The following is a 21,197-nucleotide window of genomic DNA, read 5'->3' on the forward strand; positions in this document are numbered from 1 at the left end:
GAGGACCGAAGAAAATTTTAAGCCAAGCGGCATTTCGTCTTGAACATAGTTTGACTCCACGAGATTTCACTGAATGGATATAGCCTTTTAAGAATTTTTGCACGGAGAAAATTCATTAAGAACTGGTTTCATTCCCACTCACCTCTCACTCCGAGAAATTTCCGCTCCAAAATTACCTTTAAAAGTGAGTTCCAACATGGCCACATACAAAAAAATATTCTGCAAATTTGAGAATTTACAAAGCGTTCTTTGAATTAAAATATTATAGACAAGACAATGAAACACTATAAAAAAGTGACATTTCCTCGAGTGCCCGTTCAACTTTCTCAGTCTAGCGCGCAAGGTCGCAAAAAATGAAAGGAATGATAAAAATCTTCGTCGTAAATTTGGTTCCACCCATTAATAATTTCACTCCATAGCTTGGCACGATGTCTTGGGTGGAGCTAATATGAGAAGAATCATTGCTATTTTAAATTCACCTGATTCCAATCCTTATACGCCTGTGAGTAAGTCGCAGCCTGCCTTGCGGCAAATTTTTTCCCGTCTATTTTGTCCCCCGCCCATTTGCGCTGATCTGAATCTCCTCATTTTTTATTTATCCGGTCTTAGCACCCCTGGTGCGCCGAATATGTGCTCCCTTATGCCAAAAAAGTTGGAGCCGTGAAATCTAAGGACCCAACAGTGAGCAGGATTTCTGCGGGCTGATTATTGAAATTGATAGACAAAGCGATAGACAAAGAAGACATAGAGAGTATGAAGTGATCCTATTGGTTGAAATGGGTGGTTCCTATATGGGAGAAAATGCTGGACTAACTATATGGTCTCTTGTGGGTTGTCGTTAGTTAGTCTATTACCTACCTCTTTTATCCACTGCAAACCACCCGCTTCCAACAACAGGATCCCTCAATATCCCTTTAGTCACTTTGTCTAAAGCTTTGTATATCAATTCCAATAATCAGCCGGCTGAGGCTCACTAAAAGTTGGACCATTTGTGGTTCCACCGCACTACGTATGTACACTGAAATACTGGATGGGGAGAAAGGGCACCGCTGTATACTTGGCCACTCTCACCGTAGTTCTTGCACAAAAAGCCTCCCGTGTGAAATTAGGACTGTTCTTTTATGAAATACTAAATTGATAGAGTAAAAACCATGATGAGTTTATCTGTCTTAAGATTTAGCAAGGTCTCGTTTGAAAAATTAATTATTTCACACGGAAGTATATGCAATTATTCTTTTGACATTTTTCCTCTGAGTTAGCTCTGTGATTTGGTCATAACTCCCTTAAATTTTCAATTTATAACATGCGCTGACATCTGAGTAAGCAATGAGTTGTCAGATAAAAGTTTGCAACATTTCTCAGCAATTCAGCCCTTCCATCAATTTAGGACTTCTTTTCAAACAAATCAATCAATTTTGTTTTGCAAAATCTCACATACTCTTATGAATTAGAAATTCAAGGTACACCGATGACTCTTATACATCATCCTAGACAACATGAAGTTAACAAGAGAGTGCATGCCTCCTTGCAGTCTCTACGCAGCCAAATGTCTAATGGACCCTTTGTGGCAAAAAAAAAATCGATAAAAACACAAAGTGGAGTTTTCTCAAACGTCGCGGTGGAAAAAAAAAAAAAGATTTTTTTTGGCAATGAAAATCGTTGTATTGTTCTTTAAATTACAGCCATATCAACTGCGTCGTGTCAAAACTTCCGTTTTTCTTTTAGACTCTCGAACTGAAACAAGAAATTTTTATCGCAAAAAAGTCGGACGAGTATTTTTCAAACGAAGACAAAAAACCAAGGAATTTTGCAGAAAACTACATTCATTAGTTTTGCGCTTAAAGTATGAAGCGTGGCAAAAAATTCGTAAAGTCGGAAATCGAGATGAGTGATTTTTGAGTTGATTTAGAATAAAACAAAACAAAAACTCGCTGGTAAAAATTGGCGATAGGAGCTGCGTTTCAAAATACCATAGGAATTCTTATAGCCGGCTAAAGAAGGCAATAGAAAATCATATAGCTGGCTAGTAGAAAGCGGAGCAAATCATATAGCCGGACTGTACGAAGCGATAAAAAAGTACGCAGCCGGGCTATAGTTCCTATCGCCGGGCTTTACACTTTATCGCCATCGGCTATAAAAGGCTATAAGAAATTGTAGAAATTCGTGTGCTTTGGAAATCATTAAGTTTGATACGGAACCATCATAATATTCACAAAACACACATTATATTTTCCTCTAATACATATTTTTTTTCATCAATTAAAATGAGAATAATCCATACAGGATGTGCAAACATTTCAAAATCATGAGTTAACGAACGCTGACTCCGCAAGATTATATTGGAGCCTAACACAGAGCGGAGCTGCGTGCTGCCAGCGATAAGCGCGCCTCAGCGCCTACAAACCTAACAGGGATACTTCACGCATGGCGCAATGCGTGAAGTATCCCTGTTAGGTTTGTAGGCGCTGAGGCGCTTTTCGCGCTGGCTGCCCGCCCACCGCGCCGCAGCGTGCCACGGCGCTTGAAGCAACTATTTCACACCAGGGTATTGCACAGTATCATACGAAATTGAAGGCGCTCCAACATATTAGGATTGGCAGGCATCCTTCAAAAGTACGGAGCTTTCGGCGCAAAATGAATCAAGATACTACGGCCCAAAAATAGAGCGGTAATCCAAAAACAGTCCTAGCATCCGTAATTAATAACATTTAGCATACACTTTATCGCCTGGCTGTTGCTCAATCGCCATCGGCTATAAAAGGCTATAAGAAATTGTGAAGCCGGCTATAGAAGCTATTGAAAATCTTACAGCCGGCTTTAGGTCTATGGTATTTTGGGACACAGATTCTACTGCCAATTTTTACCAAGCCTCCAATTGCGATTTTGACCGAATTAATGTTCACTCTATATCCTTGCGTTGATCCTTCATGCAGATCGACCAAGGCAAATCTAAAAGCGGTTTTTGAGTTTAATTGAAATGAAATAGAAAAAAGAAGAAAAAACCCCTCGCAATCTAGACTCAGACCGATTTAATGCCTACTCTGTTCTGTATCTTCGCATCCTTTGTGCAAATCGACCGAGGGCGATCTCGATCATGATTATTAGCCCCACGGGGCGTAGTTGGGGCGGGAAATAAAATTGAAGCGAATTTTCATCGCAACGGGAGGGAAAATTAGGCGTTGCTTCTTGGTGTCAGTCAGTTGGTTGTGCTCGATCGAGCAGGATGGACGCCGTGCACGTGCCCAAGATGATCACCGCCGAGTCGATGGATCGACTTCGTTTCCAAAGCCCGCGAAATGGATTCCGATTTTTAATCCCTGGAAATATCCTATCGACTCCTTCAAATCGAGTAAGTAATGACAATTCCGATAGTTCAGTACTTTTTAAAATGAATTTTACATCAATGGTCGTGATTCCAATTCCTCACCTCAACCGCTCGATTTTTTATTTAGCTTCAGTTTTTTAATAAATATTATAATTTAATTAAAATTTGTATTTTTTCATTCGGAGAAAAATTTTCTATAACATTTGGGCCAAGTTTAACGGAGAGGAACAAAGTCACATCAAGATTACACCATAAAAGGAGGTTCGAGGTTTTATTCCTCCATGAGATTTTTACATTCAATATATTTTTTCTCGGCTCTAAATTTTGCGTGCGGCTAGTGAAACTCATTAATCCTAAACTTATCATTTTCAAAAATGTGAGTAGGTTCCTTTCTGCTTAGTTCCGTCTATTTTATCGAAACGTTCTATAAATCCTTCCTTCGTCGAATTTCCTTTTGAAACAAGAGGGATGTGCGTTCAAATGGAATTCAGGTTCTCGGAACGAGAACCCAATAAGGACAACGGGAATTTTAGCTGTCTCGCAAGAAGAAACCCGACTAGGAAAATTTTAAGAGGACGCCATCGGTGACATTTACTTTCTACTCAATTCGATAAAATTTTGGACCCGCGCGGCAAGGAGGTTGGTTCAAAAAGCCGCTATTTTGAGTTTTAAGTAACCAAAAAGAAATCTATAGCTCGTTAGAAAACTGAAAGTAGTGACTTTTAGATGCTTGTCTCTTAATTGTCTTTATCTATCTACAAAAGGTATGCGACATGTGAACTTACCTCCTGAACTGCCCTTGTGCATTTACTCATTAAAATCGGACTATTTCACCGCACAAAGGAAGTCGCAAGAGTGATTATTTTTGACCACAACTAATCTGAGTTGTGTTAATCCCTATCGAGAGGAAAAACTATCAATGCGTCCACACTTCCCCTCTCGAATGGAGAGGAGACCTTAATGATGTAATTGCGGATAAACTCTTTTCTTTTATCGTATTTTTTCGAAATTTTTGCGCAAGTTTTATTTTCTCTCTCAAAATGCAATCGACCTGAATCGATCGAAGAACAAAAATCTGAACCGGGCAACGCGATTCGATCGACAACGGCTCAAGCGACAGTCGTGAATCGATCGGCAAACCCGACCGAGTACCAATTGATCTTTGTCGATCGATTCACGCTTTTAAGTGTCTATCAATTCATGACAATCAAATCCATACCTTCCGTGGTTGAGCCGGTCCCATAAAAATAAGGCCGGGCTCCTCCAGAGTTCTAGTGATCCCCCCCCTCCCATAAAAAAAAAATAAATAAATAAACCGTGCGTATCCATTCAATACCTTTAGCATAGCGTAAAAAGTAAATGGGTCCTTGCTCTCGCTTCCTCACCCACTATGAATGCCTATTCATGCCTATGAGAAAATGTATGAGGAAGTTCGCAACTTCGCAGTCACCTCAGCTACTCTGCCGTGCTAAGGAAGAACGCCGTATGGGCCCTCATACGTTGCCAAGTTTTCTCCGATAAAAACCGAATTTACTGGGAAAATTGAAAATATTATTTTCCAAAATTTTCAGACGATTTTGTGCGCAATTTAATCTAAAATATCTGAAAATTTAATGGAAAAATATGCATGAATGTTGTCAAAAATACGTGTTTTATCAACGGAAATTTGACAACTCTCGACGGTTCTTACGGCATTCTTCCTTAGCACGGCAGTACTGTTTAACTAGATTCACCATCACAACACCACATAGCACTATCCATGACCGAGAAACACGCAAATTAGGCCGACCGTTGGAAAAACAAATAATACTAAACAGAGAAGGAGTGACGTAATCGTTGTGAATATGGGTCAGTAGGCAGGGTCGAAGAACTGAATGTCAGAAATACAGAAGAGGAAAGTTGAAGAAAAAGTTGAAAGTTAGGTAACAATCCGCGACACAATGACACAAAATTGGCTAGACGCGTGAAAAACTGTTGTTATGTAAGTGCTTACAGCCCGTTTCCCGTGTTCGGACGCTGCGCCATTGACCTAGGGTGTGTGCTGTTGCTGTGCATCGTCTCTCGCTGAAATTCTTGTATGCTAGTTTTCTTTATTTTTAACACAGGATAAGTGTGCATACGCCCACTTTATTTTGTTTCTGCACAGTAAAGTGGAAAATTATCGTACTTTGATCTCGCATATAGATCGAGTTCATGGATAAAGGGAACCATGCCACATTAAAATGCGAGACCGGGAATAAAAGATCTGAAGTTTTATTCGTAGGGTATGGATTCGATCGTCATCAACTGATCGGAGAACAAAAACGAGACAGATTGACGTGATTCGATCGACAACCGTGAATCGATCGAAGAACCCGTGAATCAACCAACAATTCCGTGAATCGATCGAATCGGTGTCGATTGGTTCACGTCGCTTGATTCCCGTTTTCATTTTTTGGTCGATTCATGTCGATCTATCATTATTTTGTTCTCTTAGTCTATAAGAACCACCTAAATTGAATCAGTGAGTTCTAAAACACACCAACTCGGGTTTTTTTCGATTTTCACTTTTTTACGGTTTCGTAACAATTATGGATAGAAGTATCTGCACGCAAAAGGAAATTTCGAAATTGCAATCGGAAGTGCTCGAAACAGCGACGGGAAAAGGGAAAAATCGAAGTATTCCATTGGAAATACCAATTTTCGGCCATTTCAAGGGAAACGGGTGACCATCCGATTTTGCGGTTTCCTTTTTTCGGTTCAGTACACCTTGTACCAACAAGTTATATAAATATTCAAGCGTTATTCAGGTCGAAAAATGTACATTTTTCAGGGCAGACTATGAAAAGCCAGTATCTGAAAGTCGGTGAGAACGAAAACACACCAACTCGGAAATTTTTAACGCTTAATTCTCTGTCATCAAACTTGATGCATCGATTTCAACTTTGTGTGTTACAAAGTCTCTAAGTGCTTGTCCTTCGGAACCAGAAAGGTTTTTCTTGAACTAACTTCTTCGCCCGCTGCGCAGTTTTAGGTGTTTCTTGAACAATGTTTTTTTCCGAGTTGATGTGTTTTCGAACTCACTGATTCAATTAACCAATAGTTTTCTCCATACTCATTATGGCCTCTTTGTCTATTGCTTTTTCTATCAATTTCAACAATCAGCCCGCTGATCGAAGCGACGAACAAACCAGTATCGACTAATTACGGGTCGCGGTGAGTCCCGTGTTGTGGTTCCGTTCAGGGTCAGGGTTCCGACTCGAGGCGAAAGAGCTTGGGTCCTTGTTCCGACAAAAATTGGTTTTAATTTCGGACGCCTCAGTAATAGTACGGTGCGGACTCCCAATGTCTCGGCCGGTATGCAGTTGCTTCGTTCCATTAATTACGCGGGAGCCCCCCCCCCTCCCCCAGGACGCCACCTGAAAGCTTAACCTCCAACCTCAAGACGCGGCCGCTCAAAATTGACTCCCAAGGGTGACCGCGAACTTGACAGTCAGACGAATTCAACCGTCTGCACCGTAAACATTGGAAACTTTTACCTAGACCTTGCTGTTCAACTGCTCGTAAAATAAATTTTAAAAGAATATTTTGTTTGCCACAGATTTGTATATAAATACCGCACTCTAAATATTTAATCAACTCAATCGGATGAAGTTGAATATTTTCATAGTTGGGTCGTTTTCCCCACAAACTATATTTTATGCCGATCGCGAAAAAATTCAACCCTCAGTCATCCATCGCAGGCGTAAAGATGGTTATCATCAAAATTCTTCTATTTTGGAATTGAATATCTTGACAAGAATATTTTTTAGTATTGCCTGAGCTGCCCGGCGTGGATAATAAATAATCATTGGCCCTTTAAAATATTTTAAAGCAGTCTAGTCGAAACTCCGGGTTGAGAGTTTACTCACAACTTAAGAGAATGTTTCCCAAATTGTTCAACTTTCATACGTAATTATATTGCTCGCAGTTATCTCGGGGATTCGGTTAAAAACCTGATTTTTTTTTTTTTTTTTCATTCTCTCTTTTATAATTTTTATAAATTATTCCCGCTGCTATGTATTAACGGTTTCAAGACGCTGATTTTTTACCATGCGACTCCTTAAGAGTGCCACTTCAAGGTCGAAAATGCGCCTTCGCAGAAAGTCGCTTTCTTTCGTGGATCAGACTAACTCAACTCGGGGATTAATTTTTTTGTCCAGACAAAATCAAGCTCCACCAAGTCCTGCCGTGCTAAGGAAGAACGCAGTATGAACATTTGGGAGTTGTCAAATTTCCTTCGATAAAATTATCATTTTTCAGGAAAATTATGAATCTTTTTCCTTGAAATTTTCAAACGTTTTAGATCAAATTACACACAAAATTATCCGAGAAATTGGTAGACAAAGACTCAAAAATTTCCTGAAAATTGGTGCTTTGCCGGAAAAAATTTGGCAACGCCTAAAGGATCATACGGCGTTTTTCCTTGGCACGGCAGAAGTGTTCGTTCTTTTTCCTCCTCCTCGTCCTCATTAGGGATTCAGAGTGCAGTGAACCTGCGTGATTTCACTAGTAATAAAAGCCAAGAAGAGGAAAAGAATAATCATTCATAATGCAGTAAAAAGTGTTCTACTTGGTTCCAATTGAGGATACCGCACCAAGAAGAGCCTATAGGCATATAGGCCGTTATTACGCCCATCTGCTTTTCGGATTCTACGTACCCTGGACTATGCTGTGGTAGCGATAGAATATAGATAGGTAACGGCTCGAGGTCGAAAAAACTTTTTTTTCCGAGTTAAATCAGGCCATTGGATCGATGGGTGCAAGAACGACCTACACGCAGGCCTATCAACTTAAGGGCCTATAAGGTGCTAGTTACCCCTTTCTTTACTCACTATCGATATTCTTTCATTTTGCGTTAATCATGCGTGATGAAAATGATTTATACTTCATATTGCCACCAAAATGACTGTTGGATGTAATAATGGCCTATAAACCGCTTTTTTAAATTAAATATATTAGAGTGTAAACCCAAAATGTATCGCAAAATCTACCCGGCATCCTTCAATAGAAGGGTTAGGTCACCCAAAAACACCAAAACAGGGTACCTGCATAGAAAAGTCTGCGCAGTACATCAAAAACAAAACTTTAAATGCGTTTTTCTGATAACGCGATTCCAAGTTATAGGCTGTTCTTGGTGCGGTGTCCTCAATTGGTAACGCGCCCCCTCGAGAGCGTGGGACTCGGTCGATTCGTCTTAAAATCGGCCAGTCGAATGAAGTTAAAAGTGGAAAACTCGAACACTGAACCCTCATTTGCATATCGACACGTGCCGAAAACTAGCTCCTTTGACCCCTCCTCTAGCTTGCACGCTCCCAATTTCACCTCTTATTTATTTTCAGTTGTGAAATTGCTCTGCGGGCTGATTATTAAAATTGGTAGACAAAGAAGACATAAGGGGTATGGAGCGATCCTATTGGTCAAAACGGGTGGTTCTTATAGACTAAGGTGGGAAATGATGGAATAACAGTGGGGCTCCTGTCGGTTGCTGTTAGTTAGTCTATCACCTACCACCTTTGTCCATTGTAACCTCCTACTTCCACCAATAGGATCACTTCGTTTGCCATATGTATTCTATGTCTATCGCTTTCTCTATCAATATCAATAATCAGCTCGCAGGGAGTAGGAACAATCGCGGAATTTTCGAAAATTTTGGCTCAAAACACCGCTCAAACCCCGCTGTCCTATGAAAGAGGATGATTTCAAAATACTGATAGCTAAGGAAGGATTTGGTTGTATGCGACGTTTCAAAGTTTAACTTGATTATTAATTTTTTTCCCAAATTATTAATGCTTCAAACATTTTTGGAAATTTTCCCTAAATCACAAGGAAAATTCATATGAAAATTCGCAACCGTTCTCAAGAAAACGTGACGCAATTAAGGCTAGGACATCATTATCATCAATCATTTCGATCTTAGAACCCAATTCCTTGAGAAAGCTTTTAGACCCGGTTCCTTCCCCTCTTTTTTGATGATCGGTGGTCATTTCTGAAATGATGGTCATTATAGGTATCATCATTAACTTATACCATTGCACTCCTCCCATTTTGACTATTTTTGGTCCCATTCCCAGACAACCCTCTCATTTTGAAAATACGCCTCCAGGACTTTATGTTCACCTACCTTTCGTCGATTAAATAAATGTCCACCGCTATTTATGTCCACTAAACTTCAAGTCCAGTCTTTATTAAGTCCACATGATTTAATGTCCAACCATGAATATGTCCAAAATTGTCCAAATTGTGGACATGTAATGTCCAAATTGTGGACGTGTTATGTCCACATTTTTTTCTTCTCATTTAAATGACAGGAACCACCTCAAAAATAAATGCATACTACTACTACCAGACTACCTTCATTCTTAAAAACATTTCATTCATGAATCAAGTCATGAAAGAGAACAGACTCTAAGAGCAGATAAAAACATATGATAATGTGTACACTGTACGGATATGATAAGATGAAAACTAAAGCGGGCGCCTAGGAAACGCTCCAATGCCAAATTAAACAATTTTCAGTAACAGATGCAGTCAAAATTGAAAGTCCTCTTAAACTAGTTATTTCGAACGCCTTCAATCTTGTAGGATACTGTGCAACGCCTCTGACGCGAAATAGTTGCTTAAAGCGTTGCGGCGCGGTAGGAAACCAGCGGCGTGACACGCGCACAGGCGCCTACAAACTTAACAGGATACTTCACGCATTGCGCAATGCGTGAAGTATGCCGTTAGGTTTGTAGGCGCCCGTGCGCGTTCTGCGCTGCTAACACGCCGCTCCGCTCTGTGTTAGGCTCTAATATTTAAACTCGCGGAGTCAGCGTTTTTCAACTCATGATTTTGAAATGTTTGCACTCTCTGCATTGATTATTCCCTTTTAAACTGATGAAAAAGAAATATGTACTACTGGAAAATATAATGTGTTTTTTGTAAATATAATAGTGGTTCCGTATCAAAAATGATTTCCAAAGCATTCAAATTTATTCTTTTATGTTTTGGGCTTTTACTGTGCTGCAGCGTGGTGTAACCGCAACCAAACGCTCAAAATTGGGCGTATTTGACTCAAGGAGGTCGATGTACAAATAAGTTAAAAACAAAAAATTGCGTGCTTCTTAGTTTTTTTCCTCTTTTATTAATATTTGTATAGTTTCTTTCATCACAACTACGGCTCATTGAGATTCATATTGATGCCATTGCTTGGAATAGGTTTTACAAATATTTACCACGTTTTAAAAATGTAAATGTTTTGAAAATTAAGTAATCAATTTCATTAAAAAAAAAGATTGTACATTTAAGGCATACTTTATATAGGAAATTTCAAGGATAGAAATGAAACCAAGTATTTACCAAAGACAATTTGAAAAGATGAATCAAAAGAAGAAATTCAAAAATTCATTCAAAATTCATTTAAAATATGAGTTACGACGACAATACCTCATTCTCTCTTAATTTTCTCATTTCGATATTGACAATATAATTTTGCACACGAACTAATGTATGACGCTTGAATTTGATTTTAGTGGACTTATCATTTGTGGACTTAACTTAGTGGACGTTTAAGTAATGAACTTAATAATAGTGTGGGCTTTAGAACTGTGGACGTAAAAATTGTGAACGAAAAGTCTGTGGACGTAAAAAAGTGGACATTAAGTCCGTGTACCAAAAATACTCGTCCACGATTTTGCCTGCATGTCACGAATCACCGGTAGATGTCAATGAACTTTACGCAGATTTTTGGAGATTACGTCTTCAGTACTTGCTCCAAACCAAAATAAAAACGCGGGCTTCAACATGTTGAACGCATTGACGGGCATGAATGATTGTTTTTTTTCTAATTACCTACGTGCTTACTTTTAGTTTAGATATTTTATATCCTTCTCAACTGACAGCTTTTTTCGAGTCGTTTCAGGCATTTTCAGGTTTTGGCCATTCAATGTTAAACAAGCTTTTGTAAAAGGCTCGTAAAAAGCGGCAAGAAAATCCAGTGTCGCATAATTGCGACAAAAATCAAATATTTTCAGCTCGTAGGTACAGATGGAAAAATCGAGATGTGGTAAATCCGGCATGAGGAGTACGGAAAGGGTGAAGTGCCACGGACAACCAGCGCGTTTGCAAGGCCAGCCGTGAGAAAAAGACCTATAAAAGCCGCTTGATTTATCGCTTTTGAACCACGCTGTCGTGCTAAGGAAAAACGCCGTGTAAACCTTCAGGCGTTGCCAAATTTTCTTTGATAAGTCACAAATTTTCTGGTTAACTTATGGATATTTTTCCTCTACTTTTCCGGATAATTTTGTTCGCGATTTCAGCCAAGGCTCCTGAAAATTTCAAAGGAAAATGTTCATAACATTCCTTTAAAATGAACATTTTATAGATGGAAATTTGGCGATTCTCGAATATTCATACGGCGTTTTTCCTTAGCATGGAGGCACAGTTGTCGCACTGTGGAAATGGAAAGTGGAAATTCAAAACCTGGCAATCTCCATCGGGTGTACTAAAACTGCGCGACTGTTTCTCTTATCCGAGAGGAATCTAATAGATAAAGAGTAGCAAATCTCATTATGATAAGAAAATCGAAATGCAGAAAAAAATTATCATTAAGACGTCCATGAAGCAAAGGCTGAGGCGTCCAAATCCTTTCCATGATAAACATGCTGTGAACAATCTTGCAGCTTTACCCTATGGAGTTCTTGGAGTTTTCCAATCTCCGAGTAAAGTTTATGCAAAATCGTCTCAAGTCAATTTTCTTGATGGATCCTAACTCAAGAGGAATGCACCAAATCTGAAAAATTAACTAAATTCGGGCATTATCTGTTCAAAGCTAGCTAAACAAGGAAACACTCAGTGATTTTCAACGGAAATTTGTCAATTTGTAGACCATAAAATCACAATTTTCTCTTTATTCGGTTTTTTGGCAGGAGGCACGCGGTTATATGTGCACGAATAAAATACAAAATAAAGTTGTTTTGTAATCTTGTTAGAGAAGTAAATATGTACATCAATCATTCTAGAGTCCCTTCACAAAGGGAGTTGAGACAACGCGGCTTATGGATACCTATCACAAACAGGAATAAAGATTACACAAATCGGAAGTTTTTTGTAATCTTTGATCAACTCATTCCTGAATTCCTGTCTCCGTTCCCTCTCTCATTCTATTTGTTCCTTGCCGTATCCTCAATAATTCCCCGGTCCATTCCAGTTTATAATCTTTGCATTGGGTGAAAATAATCTTTATTCCCGTTTGTGGCACTGTGCAGGCCTCGAATACGGAAACCAATCAGAAATGGATTCACATCGTCTTTACTCTCATTATGAAGGGTCTCTAAAACAATCAATCGATCAATCAATACCTACTAATTGAAGCCTGCGTCGCACAGCTCCTCCCCTCAAACTCCTATGCACCGTAATTTACGCTCGACTCAAGGTGCCTGGAGCTCTCTCCGTTTGCGAATTTGTTTACGGTCAGGATTCTGGAGTGAAAAAATAAAAATATAGATTCACTCTTTCGGATTTCCGTAAGTTCATAAAGACAGCACCGTCTACTTTGAATTCCTAATAATTGCCGTACCTTGTTGGCCGAGAGCGTAGTTATCTTGGTGAGGCAAAGTCGAAGCGCCTTCAATTTCTCAAGGATACATCACGCACATCCATCGAGTTCGAATAGTTGCATCCAAGCGCCGCATCGTCGTAGTCTCGTATTCTCGCGGTCACTAGACCAAAAGCTGATTCGATTTCCACCCATGAATGAAGCCTGACTTATTCTCTATCCGTAAGGATTTTTGAAAATAATTTTTAAGGACTACGGATCATCGGCGCATCATTTCGCAGACAATCTTCTCAATGTCAGTAGTTTCAGACCCATTTTTCTCTTTTGTTTATCTTTACCCCACGCTTATGAAAGTAAATAGAATTAGTGGTTACCAGATTAGCTGGCTTTATAAAAAACCCTAGGAATTCTCGTCACCTTCCGGCCAATTTATCACAAGCGCCATGCGATGTTCAAAAATGTTATTTTTTACGAAGAGATTGTTCAACGAAGCTGTCCGAAAATTTCACTGAATTTTCTTTGTGCTGCCGATGAAAATCCGTGAAATTTTCAAACAGGTTCAACCAACAATTTCTCTGTAAAAAAATAAAATAGCGGCGGAAATTTTGAAACGTCGCATGGCGCTTGTGATACTCTAGCCGGCAGGAGACGATCTAGTAACCCATGTCACTGTGCATTGACAGTTCTTTTATTATTTTTTTTTCTTTATACATACACATATAAGTCGCTTTACAGCACTCCCTCGCGCTCTACGACTCCTAACCTCCACTGCTCTCTTTCAAACCACAAATCTTGGGGGATTGAGCACCTTAACATTTCCGCTTCAATCCCTTCCCTCCAACCTTTCATTGGGCGCCCTCTGCGTCTTCTCCCAGGAGGAACCCAGTCAAGGACCTTCTTCGGCAACCTGTCTCCTGCCATTCTCTGGACAGGACCATACCAAATTAGTTGTTTTGTCATTATGTCATGCACGATGTTCTGTTTGGCATCCATGATCTCCCGTACCGTCTCATTCCTGACATTCATTTTTTTTCTTTATAATTTATTTAATATTGTCTTTTATATTTTATATATTTTTTTATGTTTGAGAACTGTATTGTGGATAATGATTTTTGACTGCTAATCCGTGCCATTTGGCTGTTTCAGGTGGATTCACCGACGGTGGGCGTGGGAGCAGGAGTAGAATCCTCGAAGCGGGAGAAGCTTTCGTACCAGATCGTCTCGATCAGCAACAAGGACGTGGATGACGTCATCGGGTTCCTCCGCACCTTCTTCTTCCGCGACGAGCCTCTCAACGTGGCCGTCAACCTCCTCGACACCCCGGACGCCGTTTGCCACGAACTCGAGCAGTTCTGCACCGACTTCATCCCCGAAGGTATCGTCTAATTTCCAGCTTAGCTTCCATTAGGAAAAAACTCTGCTCAACCATTCCAATGCTGACTGCCCATAAGCGCTTTCTGAAGTAAAGAGTCCATAAGCGCTTTCTGAAGTATAGAGCCCACAAGCGCTTTCTGAAGTCAAGAGCCCATAAGCGCTTTCTTAGAGCCCATTAGCGCTTTCTGAAGTAAAGATCTCATAAGTGCTTTCTGAAGTATAGAGCCCATAAGCGCTTTTAGAAGTAAAGAGTACATGAGCGCTTTCTGCAGTAAAGATCCAATGATCGCTTTCTGGAGTAAAGAGCCCATAAGCGCTTTCTGAAGTATAGAGCCCATAAGCACTTTCTGAAGTATAGGGCCCATTAGCGCTTTCTGAAGTAAAGAGCCCATAAGCGCTTTCTGAAGTATAGAGCCCATAAGCGCTTTCTGAAGTAAAGAGCCTATGCGCGATTTCTGAAGTAAAGAGCCCGAATGCGCAAATCGATGTTAAAACTGCTGAAATGCGTATCTCGGTTTGCGGCGTTGCGGAATTTCTATCATACCTCATTTTCCTCTGGGAAATTACAAAATGTATTTTCTTAAAAACTTGGGTGATTTCTCTCCCCTATGTGAAAAGTATTCTGTGGAAAGTTTAAGGTCTGATGATGGTTCAGTCTTCTTTGAAGGAAAGGAAACAGGAGCAGTGGGGGTTTTGAAACACCGCACCCGAGATACTCACGCCTGCAGTTTCACCGTCGAAATGTGACAGCCAAATTGTTGTTTTCCGTCCAAGAATTGGATCGATCACTGAAAAAAAAAAAAAACACATTGGATCTAGAGTCCAGACTCTTAAAAACATCGACAAGAAAAAGTCTCTTGATTCAATCAGAATCTAGCTTAAACCAAGAACCAAGCCTCTTAATGTAAGGATTTCGTTTTGATTCAAGCAACAATCCGATTGAATCAAGAGTATTTTTTCTTGTCAATGTTTTCAAGAGTCTGGACTCTAGATCCAATGTGTTTTTTTCCAGTGATAATGCGAGTGCAGTGTGATATGTGAAATTATCCGCGAATTTCTAGGGAGAATTCCTAGCGTATATGTGCAGGAGGCGCATTTGAAAGTGTATGCAGACCGAATACGAGGAAAGTCAAGGAGAAAATATTTTTTATGCGATGCATATAATCGGATTAATCTTGAGAAATTAAATCTTCAAAAATTTGAAAAATTGAAATATATTGCCTGATGGTATCTGACCACTTGATCGTTGCAACTTTAAAGTTGAGCGAATCTGATTAACCTGTCCGTTGCACTCGGGTACTTGTAATTTATGCTAAAACTGTCGTGGATTATGCCAAGTAGCTGCTGTTGTATCGCAGCGGCTTCAGAATCCCAATGGAGAATAAGTCGTCAGTTTTTCCTGGTTTTCGCGAAAAATAACTGTCAATTCGAGCATTTTAAAAGCCACTGGACTCGATCCCGTTTTACGAGTAGGTAAGTGCTTGTTCTTCGGCAAACTGAAATAATAAAAAAGAAATTGACCTTCCAAACGTGCCTGCGTGCAGCGGTAATTTATTGGAAAAATGGATCTGAAATTTAACTCGGTGGAATTTGTCTAAAGAAGGAAAATAATTGATCCATCTAGTTTCTAAGCGGCTTAGAAAAGAGCAACTCCTTAGTCCTCATTTCCTGATTCCTGTTCCTTAGTCCTAATTCCTGAAATCATCTCCCAAGCTCAAAAAAGCTCTCAAGTTGAGGCCAAAATGGAGGGGATATCCCCACTGAAAAAAATAATCGGTGGGATTTACCAGAGTTTGGGTGTTATTTACCATACTGTCTACTTGATTTTTTACACAGTGAAGCTGCAGCATAGTTACCAATATACCGGTATGGTAAATAACACGATACGGCTGACACTATGCGACACAGTGCCAGTGTGGCGTTCCCGACTGACTAGTATGGTAATTTCAAGCATCCAGATGCTGCGACAAACCTTGTAGATTCTAAAATCCACTCATCTTATATTATTAAATGCTTTTGATGAAAGTCGTGGATATTTTACTTACATCTTACTTTTAGAAATTCCGTTACATACACAATCAATGGCAGTTAAAGACAGTTTCAACGAGAAATAGCAGATAATTGCTTCACTGATTTCAAGTAAATGATACCAAAACCATACTTGTTATTCGCGTTAAGGTATCATTTACAGACTAAATCAGATCCACGGAAAATTTAATTGCATATAATAAATAGATAGTTCAAAATATACCCACAAAAAGACACTACATGAAAATCCAATCGCACGGTTCACGGTGGGGCAGAAGCTGCCAAATTTTGCTTAAAGTTACAGTTAAACATCAATCCCACGCACATTTGTCTCTTCATCTGAGTATGTTGAGCTTCGAAAATTTTAACAAGAATATAGATATACCTACGAACGAAGTATTCAAAAATCACTTCTAGTCGATTATTTTCAAATTACTTCCGCACTTTTATGTTTTCGAAATGACTTTACACAGAACCGATATTCACTGGATTGCAGAACAACTTTGCGAAGGTTTTCAAATTTTCAGGATTCCTTCACTTTGCAAGCCAGATTCATTGTAGCAACTCCTAACCTCCAGAAATTGGTCGATACGAATAACGAAAAAATCTCAGAAAATGTATGTGGCAGATCAATATAGATAGATTCGAAGAGAAGACGGTAGCTTTAGGGACAATTCGAACACAAATTTGGGCAAATTACGCGTGGATTCACATGGATTAATATGGATCAATAAAACACAGCCACGGACTCCGACCCTCAACGTGATAAATTTATAACTGACAAACAGACAAACGAAAAATGGCGGACCACAGACCGCAGCGCAGTCAAGCGGGAGCTCTCACCACGCTGACTATACCAGTATGGTAAATTTAACCTACCAACACCATGACCAGTCGCATACAGATGCCTACAGATATCAAACGCAAGTGTTACCATGTTATTCCATACTTTTAACTCATCGTATGGTAAAAAATACCCAGCTGATGGTGAGAAATACCTAAACGATGGACAGACACACCTAACTGATATTTACAATCCGGGTATGGTAATTTTTATATCGAGTATGATTCTCACTTTCATCTAGATGCTTAAATCGACCATTATTTGGCTTTTTATCACCATATTTTTTTTTACTATACCATTATGGTCAATCCCACTTCCACTTTTTTTTCAGTGCACGCTATCCTGAGAGTCCACCTCTACATCAAAACAAACTCTCCATGCAAAGATAGGGAGCAAATACATTGACAGCAGGGCTGCCGTGTTTTCAGTTTTGGAGTCTCCAAATAAAGTGGCAGCCCTGTCAATGTATTTACTCCCTATCTTTGCATGGAGAGTTTGTTTTGATGTAGAGGTGAACTTTCAGGATAGCGTGGGATATCCCCTCCATTTTGGCCTCAACTTGAGAGCTTTTTTTGAGCTTGGGAGTTAATTTAAGAAGAACCAGTGGCCACATCGTGTTTCTCGCGAACTTTTACATAAAAGAATCAACAGTCAAATCTCAAATTCCTCACATGCAACATCTCCATTGCCCTGGAAAAGAATTGGAAAGGGTCCTCTCTACACTGAAAAGTAACCGGATTGAATTTTGATCAGTCGTCAAGTCATCCGTTTCCTCTTGCACTGAAAAATAATTTTCCTGAATCTCAGTCCATCAAGAGGAAAGGCGCGATCTTGATGTCGTCTAATCTCAGTCCATCACCTCAAGAACACTCGAAGACACGAGGGTTTGTTTTAATCTGCACAACAACAAAACCGGCCGATAAGTGCTAATTTCGCGGCGGAGCCTGCGACAAATTGAACTGCCTCCTTGATTCTGCCTTGACTCAGCGTGCCGATCGCGCCTTTCTTTCAACTCAACAAAACTGACTCGCCAACAAGGTGGTCTCATTAGAGTCAATTTGTAAAACTCTAACCCACTTTCGATTAATGCACTTAAGACCGCCCTCTTTTTGTCACTTAAAGTTGACATTTTATCGACTACTCGTCGGGCGGCACCAGGTAATTTCGTAGGGCTAATTCTAACTGTTGTGACACTAGCTACTTTCAAATTTGCATATAAAAAAAAGCAAAATTTGTTTCGCCAAATATTTCCAATTTACCGTTATCAACTGGGTTGAATTCTTGGATTTTCCTAAATTTTTTAATGCCTGCGTGACCAATAGAAAGAGAGAAACATTAATCAAGCCTCGTGAATTTTAAAGTTGAAAAGCTTTGGTGACTTTTACGCCTTTCGTCACAATTTTTTCTCCGAGGTTTTCTGTATACAAGGATTTCCGGATACACGCGGTGCCGACAAATAGCGTCTTATTTGCCTGCACGGCACCGATAAATGAATAGCGCTATCCTTTTTTAAAATTTATGAGATCTGCTTGCATTGTTTTGACTTCGCACGGACCAATTACTATAAACATAATAATTCTTCTTTTTTGGACATGATTTATACTTTTCTTTTGGTTTAAACATGATATTTTTTAACGAGTTTATTTATTACAGGTAAAAAAATCGTTTGATTTCAAAAATATTTTCATTTCGTAATTAATTGAAAGTTCATCGAGGCCTCTGACCATCTAATCGACTAGTGATACATCTCGGTATCATCATACCTTAATCATGCATAAGCTCTTGTTGGAAAAAGAAAAACATCTCGGCCACCTCCACCCGAGGCGCCTTTTGGATTGCATGCGATGGGTGTGATAATAGCTACCTGTTTCTAACGACGCCACATTTTCCTCAACCCATTGACTCCCTCCTCCCAGCCTCCTCCGCCTGTACACACCCACCTCATCTTTGCGCAACGCAAACGTATTTTTATTGGTTTTAGCTTATTGTTAGCTATCAATTACATCACCCAATCGTGATAAGTAACCATGTATTACCTGGCACGTTGCAAGATTCAACACCTTATTTCCAGGCATCGTAGCCTTGCTGCAGCGCACAAGGGTACTTTCATTGTTAGTTTTAAGAAAAAATGCAGCTTAGCTGCTTTTAAAAACTTCTAATCTTTCAAATTTATACGAGAACCTCAATTTTCCTTTCAATAGTCCATGCTACTGGAGTCATCGAAAAACTTGGCAAGCGAACGCGATTCAAAATCGGCGAAAACGCTCCAAAGCAACTATTCGTGCTCCAAAGCAGTGCGTGTGGAGTATTGGCAAAATTGAAGGTGCGTCGACTTGATTGTCTTTATATTTTTTTCAACTTCAAGTCTTGAATATTATGATCGTTGGCTCCTCGCAAAAGTGCTTCACGGTACGCAAAGTCGGTTAAAACGCCTGAATGTAACTATTTACGCTCCGGAGTTGTGCGTGTTGCGTATCGAGGCTATTGAAGGCGTTGACGTTTTTTCTCGAGGCCAAAGTGCGAAACCACGTATCTCGATTGCGTTGTTTGAAAATCTCCGCTCCAATTTTATTTTTTCCAAGAGAAAGAACTTTATTTTACACAGAGTACTCGGCTCACGGAGTCGAACAATCAAGGAACCATTCACAAAAGTACAACTAGTTGGATTGCATTTTCCAAAAAGGAACCAAGAGTATTTTAATGTTGCTAGGATTGTGCAACTTACATAGTTGCAAAGAAATTACTGAAATCATGCAAAACTTGAAATTTACCAAGGTAATTTTCGTCTTCAAATCATGTTCTATTGGGAGTTTAGAAAAAAACTCGTTTCGATGCTCAGTTTACATCTGCAAGGAAAAAGAAGTTGCACAATTAGCGACACTGGAATGCTCTTGGTTCCTTTTTGCAAAATAAAATCCAACTTTCTGAGGAAAAAATAAAGTATGCCAGGAAGTCTGCAACGTTGCAAACGGAGATACGTGGTTTCACACTTTGGCTATGGATTTCCTATTTTTTCGTCAACCTGATTACTGAGGGTGGATTTTTGTTCGTGTTTTTAGGTGTTTCCGTGATGGCTGTCTCTGACTCAGGCGAGATCCTGGGCGTGTGCCTGAACTCGATCTCACGGCGGAGCAGCGACCCTTGCTCGGAGAACGACGAGGAGTGCTCGCACCCAAAGTTCAGGAAGATCCTCCACCTTCTCACGATGGTCTCGAAGCAGGCCGACATCTTCGGCCAGTTCCCTACCGTCGACACGGTCCTCAACGTCGAAGTCATCTCCGTCAGCGACGCCGCCAGAGGCCAAGGCATCGCCAAGGCACTCTTTCACAAGTGCAGGTAATTCACACACACAATCCACCAACACAAATGGGAAGCTGGTAAATTGCGCCGATTCCCAAAGAAGCTGATTGTAAATTGCGCCAATCTGGGAAAAAGCAGATTGTAAACTGCGCCGATTTCGGAAAGAGCAAGGATGGAAAATTGCGCCGATTCTGCCGTATTTTGCAGTTTTTCAGAAGGACCTGACAACGCTGTTGAGGAGAATTTTGATAACATAACGGAAACTGACTTAGAATTGATTAAGAAAAATGCTTATAACGCGCGAAAAAAAAGTTCAACCAAATCGACCGAAATCCAAGGCGGAAGTGCATAAAATAGTAGAGGAAAGTGATCTTTGTAACTGTAAGAGAGACCCCCAGTAAGCGAAAAGCTTGCATTTTAAGTTATTTTTCAAATCACTTCACCAGTGTTGTCCTACCATCAATATTTTTAAAATCCACTAAGAACTGTCTTAGACGTAATCGGCGCAATTTTCTTTTTCCAATTTTTCGGGATCGGCGCAATTTACAATCATCGTTGTAGGGAATCGGCGCAATTTACCCCAAAATCGGCGCAATTTACCGACTCCCCACAAATGGATGTACTCCTGCCAAACGGGAGCAGAGACAGGTGGAAAAGAAGGGGTGTGCCTGTGCTCGCTAGTTGAGGGCCGTAAGAATGAGTGGGAATCATAAAGTGTCAGTGACGTCAACGGTGACAGAGCCGGGATCGGAATGGACGTCCGGAGTCTT

General features: G+C 40.0%; 1 protein-coding gene across 4 annotated transcripts in view; it reads left to right on the forward strand.

Annotated features, from left to right (window-relative positions):
• The window catches only part of LOC109032134 (arylalkylamine N-acetyltransferase 1), a 108,897-nt gene that overhangs the window by 78,099 nt on the left and 9,601 nt on the right, over positions 1–21,197 (forward strand). For 3 of the 4 annotated variants that reach the window (XM_072303031.1, XM_072303032.1, XM_072303030.1), the window contains exons 2-3: positions 14,028–14,256; positions 20,187–20,463. In XM_072303031.1, the coding sequence (XP_072159132.1) occupies positions 14,028–14,256; positions 20,187–20,463 (506 nt within the window). Of the gene's footprint in view, positions 1–3,198; positions 3,350–14,027; positions 14,257–20,186; positions 20,464–21,197 lie in introns of those variants that run through there. The other variant, XM_072303029.1, reaches the window with a different exon arrangement.

The sequence above is a fragment of the Bemisia tabaci genome, chromosome 7, assembly GCF_918797505.1.
Source record: "Bemisia tabaci chromosome 7, PGI_BMITA_v3".
NCBI lineage: Eukaryota > Metazoa > Arthropoda > Insecta > Hemiptera > Aleyrodidae > Bemisia > Bemisia tabaci.